Source organism: Coregonus lavaretus (assembly GCF_964263955.1).
Source record: "Coregonus lavaretus genome assembly, chromosome: 3".
NCBI classification, from domain to species: domain Eukaryota; kingdom Metazoa; phylum Chordata; class Actinopteri; order Salmoniformes; family Salmonidae; genus Coregonus; species Coregonus lavaretus.
The window spans coordinates 9792962-9806108 of NC_139990.1; the positions used below are offsets into that span (position 1 = coordinate 9792962).

At 43.8% G+C, this 13147-nt stretch overlaps 1 protein-coding gene across 1 annotated transcript in view; it reads right to left on the reverse strand.

Moving 5' to 3' along the window:
- Positions 1–13147, reverse strand: part of LOC311126758 (phosphoprotein associated with glycosphingolipid-enriched microdomains 1-like) — an 82180-nt gene that overhangs the window by 10568 nt on the left and 58465 nt on the right. The window contains exons 3-7 of the mRNA XM_084158558.1: positions 9137–9356; positions 5210–5261; positions 2859–2961; positions 2150–2337; positions 1472–1972 (exon numbers count right to left, since the gene is read on the reverse strand). Of these exons, the coding sequence (XP_084014684.1) occupies positions 1472–1972; positions 2150–2337; positions 2859–2961; positions 5210–5261; positions 9137–9303 (1011 nt within the window). The 5' untranslated portion in view covers positions 9304–9356. The remainder of the gene's footprint in view (positions 1–1471; positions 1973–2149; positions 2338–2858; positions 2962–5209; positions 5262–9136; positions 9357–13147) is intronic.

The following is a 13147-nucleotide window of genomic DNA, read 5'->3' on the forward strand; positions in this document are numbered from 1 at the left end:
AACACGACCTCGAAAACAGACGGAGGCGAGGCAATTACGCAAACACGCGTAAACAATAATCCCAAACAAAGACAGAGTGCAGACACGCAGCTCTGCACGACAGGCAGAAAATAACAACACACAATCAGACTAATGCAAAACAAGGAACTTATAAGACAAGTAATCAACACACAAATGGACACAGGTGTAAAAGACAGACAAAAGCAATCACACTACGAAACATAGAGCGGTGGCAGCTAGTACTCCGGGGACGGCGAACGCCGAAGCCTGCCCGAACCAGGAGCAGTCTCGGCAGAATCCGTGACACGTCTGAAGTTTGCCAATGACCATCTGGATGATCCAGAGGAGGAATGGGAGTAGGTCATGTGGTCTGATGAGACAAAAATAGAGCTTTTTGGTCTAAACTCCACTCGCCGTGTTTGGAGGAAGAAGAAGGATGAGTACAACCCCAAGAACACCATCCCAACCGTGAAGCATGGAGGTGGAAACATCATTCTTTGGGGATGCTTTTCTGCAAAGGGGACAGGACGACTGCACCGTATTGAGGGGAGGATGGATGGGGCCATGTATCGCAAGATCTTGGCTAACAACCTCCTTCCCTCAGTAAGAGCATTGAAGGTGGGTCGTGGCTGGGTCTTCCAGCATGACAACGACCCGAAACACACAGCCAGGGCAACTAAGGAGTGGCTCCGTAAGAAGCATCTCAAGGTCCTGGAGTGGCCTAGCCAGTCTCCAGACCTGAACCCAATAGAAAATCTTTGGAGGGAGCTGAAAGTCCGTATTGCCCAGCGACAGCCCCGAAACCTGAAGGATCTGGAGAAGGTCTGTATGGAGGAGTGGGCCAAAATCCCTGCTGCAGTGTGTGCAAACCTGGTCAAGACCTACAGGAAACGTATGATCTCTGTAATTGCAAACAACGGTTTCTGTACCAAATACTAAGTTCTGCTTTTCTGATGTATCAAATACTTATGTCATGCAATAAAATGCAAATTATTTACTTAAAAATCATACAATGTGATTTTCTGGATTTTTGTTTTAGATTCCGTCTCTCACAGTTGAAGTGTACCTATGATAAAGATTACAGACCTCTACATGCTTTGTAAGTAGGAAAACCTGCAAAATAGGCAGTGTATCAAATACTTGTTCTCCCCACTGTAGGTTGATTCATCGCTCTCTTTTTATTTATAAAGCTCTCTCACAAAAACTCCCGGCGTACCTAACTTCATTAATAACCTTTAGATCTCTCTCTTCTCGGGATCCTAATCGAGCGGTAGAGGGAGTCTCCTTTCCCATTGTTCTCTTCCTACTCCAACTTGAGGCTGAGGCCAGAGCAAAGGATGCAAATCACTATCTTGTGAATCAATGCATCTAGTATTGTGAGGAATCCTTAGAGCTGTCGTCCTACTGTCTTGTTTACTCCATTTTTCTGTCACACACATTGGCTTACACAAACACAGACAACCATCCTCACCTCTCCGTTGTGAAGTGCGGCCCCCATTACCACCACCCCTCCTGCGTCCATCATGGTAGGCTGGTTGTCATTCTCATCCAGCACCTTGTCAGGTACAGGCGGGGGTCTCTCCTCCTCCTCCTCGGGCTCCTCTGTGGGGCTCACAGCAGCAGCGATGGTGGCTGAGCGCCTGGCCTCCAGATCTGCACTGTAACGGCTCTTCTTGTTCAGATCCACCGAGGCGTACTCCACTCCCGCGCACAGGGGCCCCCGCTCCGGGGTGCTGCAGGGGCTGAGGTGGCCGTTGTGGAGGGCTGGACGTTGGTGGGAAAGTGGTAGGTGGTTGTGGAGGTGGTGAGGGTCGTCACCGGGGCTGAGGGGGGACGTAGTACCGTGTCCATTGGGTAGACCTACAGCCAGGCTGCCGGGATGGTCCTTCAGCTCTTTGACAGTCTCGTACAGGGAGTCTTCAATGCTCACGTCACGGGACGCCGTCAAGACGCCGCCTCTCTCCTTCACCACCTAGTTTAGTTGATTGAGACAGCCGTCAGTACATTAGGACTAATCTTCCTGGGTTTCTACTCCAACACATAATAGACAACACAATTCAGTACAAGTACACAATAAACACAAGAGGACTCATTCCAATAAGTAGCTGTATAAATACATAGGAACAACAACAGCATGAATCCCTAAAACCTCGTAGGTGCCGTCTCCAGAGACAGGTAGAGGGGGTCCGCTGGAGGATCCCATACCCTCCAGGGCGTTGTTGGGTGGGATGCTGGGCAGCTCGCGGTCCTGGGGACACTTGGAGCTCCGCAGCTCTGACTGGCTGGACAGCATCTCCTCAGAGGGCTGGGGACTGCTGTCCTGGGTGTCTGTCAACACTGGGAGAGGATGGATCAATCAAATTGAATCTTTTTTTATTTTTTAGATGAGTTGGGTTGGGTTGAGTTTCATTTAAATTAATTGGACACAACAAAGGGGGAGTGTGTGGGTGGGTGGTTATGCCGGGTTAACAGAGAGAGAGTTTGAGAATGGAGGCCTTAATCTTAAACAACATTGCATCTTTGAAAGCTGCAGTGGACAATTTGGACTAGTTAGCCTGCTCATTCACATATCTTGTTTGCGCTTTAGCCAACTCCTTTGTGGTTTGTTGTCATGCCAGAAGGCCTATAGCCAACAGTATAACTGGCTACAACACAAACTGATCTGTTACCAGACTATAATTGGAACACATCTCATGGACTAGATAGCCACAGGTGTGGAAGCAAAATGAATAATCAAGCAAGTGTGTAAAGTGAAGGTTAAATGTAGATGTAATAATGTATGCTGAATGAATATTCCACTCTCTGAAACGGCGACAAACAAACAACACGTGCAGAAGAAGTCATTGTGTGTGTGTTACCTGTACCACTGGTTAGTGGGCCGTTGTGTGAACTGCTCACCACTAGGTCAGTCCCTGGGCTGTCCACAGACTGACTACCGGTAAACGTCTCTCTCTCAGACACCTGTACAATAGTGACAAGGACTAGGTTAGGATGGGTCTATGTGGCTTAATATAGACAGAGATCTGGGATCAGTTTACCCTACCCTAAATCCCTATGTGGTCCTGTGTGGCTCAGTTAGTACACATACAAAAAACATATGCACTCACTGTACTATAAGTCACTTTGGATAAAAACATCTGCTAAGTGGAGCCAAATACATTACACATACATTAAATCAGTGTCAACAAACTCTAATAGAAAATCTAATATATTTACACTTTAACTCATATTAACATCATGACATTGTGGGGGGAGAAACGGGCATTGAGCTAGCAGCCACTGCAGGCCTTTGTTTGTTGTTTTTCAGACACCTCACTGATAGAAAACCAAATGAGGCAGTGAGATATAGCTCTATAGCACCTTGTAGTGGCTGTGTCTGGTAATGACTGTTGCTAGGCTGAATCTGATGGCGTTAGCGGTGCAGCACTTCGCCTGTGGAGGACAAGACAAAGCCCCTATTTAACCCGTCACTCTGTGACAGACACTCCACTGTTTAAGTGAAGTCCTCTTCAATATTTTCACAGGCGAGGCTCTACATTACGGCGTAAAGGTTACTCTCCAGATATCCAATCCATCAGTTAAAAAGGTTTCCACATCCCCGGAGGTGTGAGCCGAGCGAGTGTGACAGCATGTGGTTGGAATGAAAGGAGGATGTCAGTTTATCTCTGAAAGAGAGATATTTATCTCACTTAATCACCCCTTGTAAGTGTAATGTGTTCGTTACTATAGCTAATGCCCAAACCCCACCTCTTTAAGGAATACCTGGGATAGGATAAAGTAATCCTTCTACCCCTCCCTTCCCCCCCCCCAAAAAAAAACAAACATTGTAAAGTGGTTATCCCACTGGCTATAAGGTGAATGCACCAATTTGTAAGTCGCTCTGGATAAGAGCGTCTGCTACATGACGTAAATGTAAATGTAAATGTAATGGTTCTCATCATCATGGAATAGCTGTGGATAGTGTAATAATTAATAATATGCACTCAGAATCCCATTGAAATAAACAGTTTACTATGCAATTAATATGCTAACTTGTGAACTTGTGAAAGAAAAGGTGAATTCAATACTGTGGCTCTGAAAATACAAATTCTTCTCTGAGAACATTACAGTTTATATAAAGATACTGCAGACCGATGTGGAAGTCACATTGTTTCCAGACCAGAGTACACAGAGTGTGTGTGTGTGTGTTGAAGTGATAGAGCGAGAGAGTGTGTCGGAGTAAATATTTTGACTGTATTTATCACATTAAACGAATACTCCTTCCCCGTTCTGGAATTCATGTCTCCCTTCTGTCCATTCCTTCCCGAATAATGTTGACCTCTGAACTCTTGACCTGGGTCATCCTCCCTCCCATTCTGCACCACACTTAGACAAAGGAGTGAATGGCCCTCGCTCTGTCCCTCGCTCTGTCCCTCGCTCTGTCCCTCGCTCTGTCTCTCGCTCTCTCTCCCTCTCTCTCTCCCCCTCTCTCTCCCCCTCTCTCTGTCCCTCTCGCTCCCCACATCTTCCTCTCTATCGCGAGCTCTCTCCCCCTCTCTATGTCCCTCTCTCCCCTCTCTCTCCCCCTCTCTCTCTCCCCCTCTCTCTGTCCCTCTCTCTCTGTCCCTCTCTCTCTGTCCCTCTCTCTGTCCCTCTCTCTTCCCCTCTCTCTGTCCCTCTCTCTCTCCCCCTCTCTCTGTCCCTCTCTCTCTCCCCATCTTCCTCTCCCTCTCGCTCCCCCCTTCTTCCTCTCTATCGCGAGCTCTCTCTCCACCTCCCTGTGGTCATTATGGATGCTAATGTGACTGCCTCAGGCTTGACACCCCCTGACACCCAGAGAGAGAGAGACACACACACGCTTGCATGCACACAGGCAAATGCACAAATGCACACACAAACAGCTTCACAACTCACAGCCGTTGTCTCCTCTCCAAGAGTCTAACCCAGGCAGACACCAACCCACCCACTCAACCCTTCTGCTAGCTAGACAAGTTGTCTCTGACATGTTCTCTCCCTTGTTTTCATTGACTAACCCTGTGATGATCAACGTTTTCACAAGCCCAACCCTCAGTCACTGAAGTGTCGAGAGGAACGTCTGACAGAAAATGAAAGGAGAGATATACACTGTAGCAGACTAACTTCTACTTGCTGTTTTAAGTGAAGGAAGCGAGGGAACGCTTTAAAAGAGGGAAAAGAGGAAAGAAAAGAGGACTACTTCAGACAGACTCACTCCATTCATGAGGTTCTCATGGTCTCCTGGGTGGCCATTGGATTTATTTTGCCTGGAGAAGAAGAAGGAAGAAGGAAGATGGTGATTAAAACTTTGACTTTGTCTCTGAAGCCTCTGAACTACAGTATACAGTCTGCAGAAGACTCTAATAATGCAGTCACCCAACTGTGCTGGTCTGTCTGCCGGTACCAAAGTAAGAATGTGATCAATAAACTATTAGTTAGCGCCTCCCGAGTGGCGCAGCGGTCCAAGGCGTCACTACAGACCCGGGTTCGATCCCAGGCTGTGTTAAATAAAGGTTAACCAGTTAAATAAAGGTGAAATAAAAAAGATATAAAAATTGCTGGCCGTGACCGGGAGACCCGTGAAGCGCCGCACAATTGGCCCAGCGTCGTCCGGGTTAGGGGAGGGTTTAGCAGGGATTTCCTTGTCCCATCGTGCTCTAGTGACTCCTTGTGGCGGGCCGGGCGCCTGCAAGCTCACTTCGATCGCCAGCAGGACGGTGTTTCCTCCGACACATTGGTGTGGCTGGCACTCGGGTTAAGCGAGCAGCGTGTCAAGAAGCAGTGCGGCTTGTCAGGGTTGCGTTTCGGAGGACACATGGCTCTCAACCTTCGCCTCTCCCGAGTCCATAGGGGAGTTGCAGCGATGGGACAAGACTAACTACCAATTGGGGAGAAAAGTAAAATTTTTAATATAAAATAATAATATATATACAGTGAGGGAAAAAAGTATTTGATCCCCTGCTGATTTTGTATGTTTGCCCACTGACAAAGAAATGATCAGTCTATAATTTTAATGGTAGGTTTATTTGAACAGTGAGAGACAGAATAACAACAAAAAAATCCAGAAAAATGCATGTCAAAAATGTTATAAATTGATTTGCATTTTAATGAGGGAAATAAGTATTTGACCCCCTCTCAATCAGAAAGATTTCTGGCTCCCAGGTGTCTTTTTTACAGGTAACGAGCTGGATTAGGAGCACACTCTTAAAGGGAGTGCTCCTAATCTCAGCTTGTTACCTGTATAAAAGAGACCTGTCCACAGAAGCAATCAATCAATCAGATTCCAAACTCTCCACCATGGCCAAGACCAAAGAGCTCTCCAAGGATGTCAGGGACAAGATTTTAGACCTACACAAGGCTGGAATGGGCTACAAGACCATTGCCAAGCAGCTTGGTGAGAAGGTGACAACAGTTGGCGCGATTATTTGCAAAATAACTGTCAATCTCCCTCGGCCTGGGGCTCCACGCAGGATCTCACCTCGTTGAGTTGCAATGATCATGAGAACGGTGAGGAATCAGCCCAGAACTACACGGTAGGATCTTGTCAATGATCTCAAGGCAGCTGGGACCATAGTCACCAAGAAAACAATTGGTAACACACTACGCCGTGAAGGACTGAAATCCTGCAGGGCCCACAAGGTCCCCCTGCTCAAGAAAGCACATATACATGCCCGTCTGAAGTTTGCCAATGAACATCTGAATGATTCAGAGGAGAACTGGGTGAAAGTGTTGTGGTCAGATGAGACCAAAATCGAGCTTTTTGGCATCAACTCAACTCGCCGTGTTTGGAGGAGGAGGAATGCTGCCTATGACCCCAAGAACACCATCCCCACCGTCAAACATGGAGGTGGAAACATTATGCTTTGGGGGTGTTTTTCTGCAAAGGGGACAGGACAACTTCACCGCATCAAAGGGACGATGGACGAGGCCATGTACCGTCAAATCTTGGGTGAGAACCTCCTTCCCTCAGCCAGGGCATTGAAAATGGGTCGTGGATGGGTATTCCAGCATGACAATGACCCAAAACACACGGCCAAGGCAACAAAGGAGTGGCTCAAGAAGAGCACATTAAGGTCCTGGAGTGGCCTAGCCAGTCTCCAGACCTTAATCCCATAGAAAATCTGTGGAGGGAGCTGAAGGTTCGAGTTGCCAAACGTCAGCCTCGAAACCTTAATGACTTGGAGAAGATCTGCAAAGAGGAGTGGGACAAAATCCCTCCTGAGATGTGTGCAAACCTGGTGGCCAACTACAAGAAACATCTGACCTCTGTGATTGCCAACAAGGGTTTTGCCACCAAGTACTAAGTCATGTTTTGCAGAGGGGTCAAATACTTATTTCCCTCATTAAAATGCAAATCAATTTATAACATTTTTGACATGCGTTTTTCTGGATTATTTTGTTGTTATTCTGTCTCTCACGGTTCAAATAAACCTACCATTAAAATGATAGACTGATCATTTCTTTGTCAGTGGGCAAACGTACAAAATCAGCAGGGGATCAAATACTTTTTTCCCTCACTGTATATATATACAAAATAAAATAAAACTATTAGTTACAACTGAAATCAACAGTACAACTACAGTGCCTTCAGAAAGTATTCATACACCATTACTTATTACACATTTTGATGTGTTACAGCCTGAATTCAAGATGGATGACATAATGATTTTTAGAAATGTTTGCAAATGAAATACATACATATCTAATTTACATAAGTATTCACACCCGAGTCAATACATGTTAGAATCACCTTTCGCAGCGATTACAGCTGTGAGCCTTTCTGGGTAAGTCTCTAAAAGCTTTGCACACCTGGATTGTGCAACATTTGCACATTATTCTTTTAAAAATTCTTCAAGCTCTGTCAAGTTGGTTGTTGATCATTGCTAGACAGACATTTTCAAATCTGGCCATAGATTGGCAAGACTGTAAGTATGCTACTCAGGAACATTCAATGTCGTCTTGGTAAGCAACCAGTGTATATTTGGCCTTGTGTTTTAGGTTATTGTCCTGGAGAAAGGTGAATTTTCTCCCAGTGTCTGTTGGAAAGCAGACTGAACCAGGTTTTCCTCTATGATTTTTTCCATTTATTTTTATCCTAAAAAAACTCCCCAGTCCTTGTCAATAGCAAGCATACCCATAACATGATGCTGCCTCCACCATGCTTGAAAATATGAAGACTGGTACTCAGTGATGTGTTGGATTTGCCCCAAACATAACACTTTGTAAAGTTAATTTCTTTGTCACATTTTCGCAGTATTACGTTAGTGCCTTATTGCAAACAGGATGCATGTTTTGGAATATTTTTATTCTATACAGGCTTCCTTCTTTTCACTCTGAAATGTATGTTAGTATTGTGGAGTAACTACAATGTTGCTGATCCATCCTTAGTTATCTCCTATCACAGCCATTAAACTTTGTAACTGTTTTAAAATCACCATTGGACTCATGGTAAAATCCCTGAGCGGTTTCCTTCCTCTATGGCAACTGAGTTAGGAAGGGCACCTGTATCTTTGTTGTGACTGGGTGTATTGATACAACATCCAAAGTGTAATTAATAACTTCACCATGCTCAAATGGATATTCAATGTCTGCTTTTTATTTTATTTTTACCCATCTACCAATAGGTGCCCTTCTTTGCGAGGCATTGGAAAACCTCCCTGGTCTTTGTGGCTGAATCTGTGTTTGAAATTAAGTGCTTGATTGAGGGACTTTACAGATAATTGTATGTGTGGGGTACAGAGATGAGGTAGTGATGTTAAAAACTATTATTGCACACAGAGTGAGTCCATGCAACTTATTATGTGAATTGTTAAGTACATTTTTACTCCTGAACTTATTTAGGCTTGCCATAACAAAGAGGTGAAGACTTATTGACTCAAGATATTTTAGCTTTTCATTTGTAATTCATTTGTAAACATTTGCAAACATAATTCCACTTTGACATTATGGGGTATTGTGTGTAGATCAGAGACACAAAATCTCAATTTAATCCATTTTAAATTCAGGTTGTAACACAACAAAATGTGGACAAAGTCAAGGGGTGTGAATACTTTGAGGGCACTGTAAGTACAATTACAGTATTATTATTCATGCAATTCATTTTATTGTGTGTGTGTGTGTGTGTCCTACGTGTCCCACTCACCCCTGGCAGCTGGCACAAAGCTGCAGTAGCAGCGAGAGCAGCACCAACGCAGAGATGGCCATCAGGGTGCCCACTAGGACCAGCGGCTCGTTGCCTAGAGATGTCGCCGTGGCGACCCCTGAACCCGCGTCCCCTGGCCCCAACAAGGCACTCAGCACCGGAGCCATGATGCATCACACACTGGGAGGGGACCTGCTAGGAAGGGGGCATCACACACACCCTAGGGAGGAGGGAGGGAGAGAGAGAGAGGGAGGGAGAGAGGGGGAGGGAGAGAGAGAGAGAGAGAGAGAGAGAGAGAGAGAGAGAGAGAGAGAGAGAGAGAGAGAGAGAGAGAGAGAGAGAGAGAGAGAGAGAGAGAGAGAGAGAGAGAGAGAGAGAGAGAGAGAGAGAACATCAACACAGTTGCATCAAAAGAATAGTGCACAAGGTCATTGATCAAGGAAGACAGTAAATGTACCACCTCTGATCCACATCTGACTCAGGTTCTTTCTCTTTATTCTATAGTGACCATAACAGGTTCATTCTCTTCATTCTATACTGGCCATCAGTGGTGTAAAGTACTTAAGTAAAAAAAAAGTACCATACGTAAAACATTTTTTTTTTTAAATGTATGCACACATGACTGTAAGTCGCTTTGGATAAAAGCGTCTGCTAAAATGGCATATTATTATAAGTAAAAATACTTTAAAGTACTACTTAAGTAGTTTTTTGGGGTACCTGTACTTTACTTTACTATATATATTTTTGACAATTTTTATTTCACTACATTCCTAAAGAAAATAATGTACGTTTTACTCCATACATTTCCCCTGACATCCAAAAGTACTCGTTACATTTAGAATGCTTAGCAGGACAGGAAAATTGTCAAATTCACGCACTTATCAAGAGAACATCCCTGGTAATCCCTACTGCCTCTGACCTGGTGGACTCACTAAACACACATGCTTTTTTTGCACATGATGTCTGAGTGTTAGAGTGTTCTCCTGGCTATCCGTAAATTTAAAAAACAAGAGAATGGTGCCGTCTGGTTTGCTTAATATAATTAATTTGAAATGATTTATACTTTTACTTTTGATACTTAAGTATATTTTAGCAATTAAATTTACTTTTAACACTTAAGTATAATTAAAACCAAATACTTTTAGACTTTTACTCAAGTAGTATTTTATTGGGTGACTTTCACTCATACTCAAGTATGACAATTGGGTACTTTTTCCACCACTGCTGGCCATAAAAGGTTATTTCTCTTCATTCTATACTGGTCATAACAGGTTATTTCTCTTCATTCTATACTGGTCATAACAGGTTATTTCTATTCATTCTATACTGTTCATAACAGGTTATTTCTCTTCATTCTATACTGGCCATAACAGGTTCTTTCTTGTCATTCTATACAGTTCATAACAGTATTGTGCAGTGCTCTTCCACGACTAAACAAATCTATTCTAATCAGATATACCTGCAGTTGATAGATATATACTATAGTTACTTTGAGTTATGTTGCCACTTTCCAAATCATCAAATCATCAAATCATCACCCTTTAATGCAAAATGTGTCTTTTGTCTGTAATGTCTTTTTGGTTATGTGTCGGACCCCAGTAAGACTTGCTGTCACCGTTGGCGTTGGCTAATGGGGTACCTAATACATTTACATTTACATTTACGTCATTTAGCAGACGCTCTTATCCAGAGCGACTTACAAATTGGTGCATTCACCTTATAGCCAGTGGGATAACCACTTTACAATTATTATTTTATTTTTTATTTTTATTTTATCAAATAAAAAAATCTAATCCAATAGAAGACATTCTAATATCATTACAGTGGATATTAATTCATCATATAGCACTTAATTCTGTTACTGTTGTGCTATTACAGATCTGCCTAGTTCACATGCAATGTAGTGCAGTGTTTTAAAACAGCCACAAGGGGTCAAGCCAGTGCAAACACAGACTGCAATGCAGGCATTCAGGGTCATACTATGTGCTACAGACCTGCTGCAGTCCCCTCACTCAGAGAATACTACAGAACTTGCATACTGCGCATGTAATAAGTAAACTTCCCATGTAAAGCCATATTTGCCTGAACACTATCCTAGAGGGTTAGGCTTAATTCAAATCAAAACAAATGTTATTTGTCACATGCTTCGTAAAAAACAGGTGTAGACTAACAGTGAAATGCCTACTTACGGGCCCCTCCCAACAATGCAGAGAGAAAGGAAATTGAGAAATAATTGAAAAATAAAACACGTAATAATAAAAGCAATAATAAATACACAATGAGTAACGCTAACTTGGCTATATACATGGGGTACCAGTACAGAGTCGATGTGCATATAAGTAGGAATAAAGTGACAGATAATAAACAGCAGCATATGTGATCAGTCAAAAAAGTTGTACTGGGTTCTGGGCCTTACGCACTACCCTCAGTAGCACCTTGCGGTTGAATGCCAAGCAGTTGCCATACCAAGAGGTAATGCAGCCAGTCAAGATGCTCTCAACGGTGCAGCTGGGCCCATGCCAAATCTTTTCAGCCTCCAGATGGAGGAAGAGGCGTTGTCATGCCGTCTCCACGACTGTGTTGGTGTGTGTGGACCATGTTAATACCTTAGTGATGTGCACACTGAGAAGCTTGAAGCTCTCTACCAGCTCCACTACAGCCCTGTCAATGTGAATGTCCTGTAGTCCACGATCAGCTCATTTGTCTTGCTGACTTTGAGGGAGAGGTTGTTGTCCTGGCACCACACTACCAGGTCTCTGACCTCCTCCCTATAGGCTATCTCATCGTCGTCGGTGATCAGGCCTACCACCGTTGTGTTGTCGGCAAACTTAATGATGGTGTTGGAGTTGTGCGTGGCGACGCAGAATTGGGTGAACAGGGAGTATAAGAGAGGACTAAGGACGCACCCCTGAGGGGTCCCTGTGTTGAGGATCAGCGTGGCACTAAGCCCAAACCAGATGGGATGGCATATCGCTAAAGAATGCTGTGGTTGCCATGCTGGTTAAGTGTGCCTTGAATTATAAATAAATCACAGACAGTGTCACCAGCAAAGCACCCCTAAACCATAACACCTCCTCCTCCATGCTTTATGGTGGGAACTACACATGCAGAGATCATCCGTTCACCCTCACCGCGTCTCACAAAGACAAGGCGGTTGCAACCAAAAATCTCAAATTTGGACTCCAGACCAAAGGACAAATTTCCACCGATCTAATGTCCATTGCTCGTGTTTCTTGGCCCAAGAAGGTCTCTTCTTCTTATTGGTGTCCTTTAGTAGTGGTTTCTTTGCAGCAATTCGACCATGAAGGCCTGATCCACACAGTCCCCTCTGAACAGTTGATGTTGAGATGTGTCTGTTACTTGAACACTGTGAAGCATTTATTTGGGCTGCAATTTCTGAGGCTGGTAACTCTAATGAACTTATCCTCTGCAGCAGAGGTAACTCTGGGTCTTCCATTCCTGTGGCGGTCCTCATGACAGTCAGTTTCATCATAGCGCTTGATGGTTTTTGCAAGTGAACATTCTTGAAATGTTCTGTATTGACTGACCTTCATGTCTTAAAGTAATGATGGACTGTCGTTTCTCTTTGCTTATTTGAGCTGTTCTTGACATAATATGGACTTGGTCTTTTACACAACTGATTGGCTCAAACGCATTAAGAAGGAAATAAATTCTACAAATTAACTTTTAACAAGGCACACCTGTTAATTGAAATGCATTCCAGTTGACTACCTCATTAATCTGGTTGAGAGAATGCCAAGAGTGTGCAAAGCTGTCATCAAGGCAAAGGGTGGCTATTATATAAATATATTTTGATTTGTTTAACACTTTTTTGGAAAAAAACATTATGTTGTCATCCAGAGTCACATTTATCTATTTCCCAAGCTATATCACACTATATTACATACAGTAGGTTTTTAAAGGACCAAATAGTTTGGTGTGCTTCGTGTTTCCATTTATAGCACAGGCTATACAAACGCCTCACACCGCGTGGCTGCTGCCACTCTAATC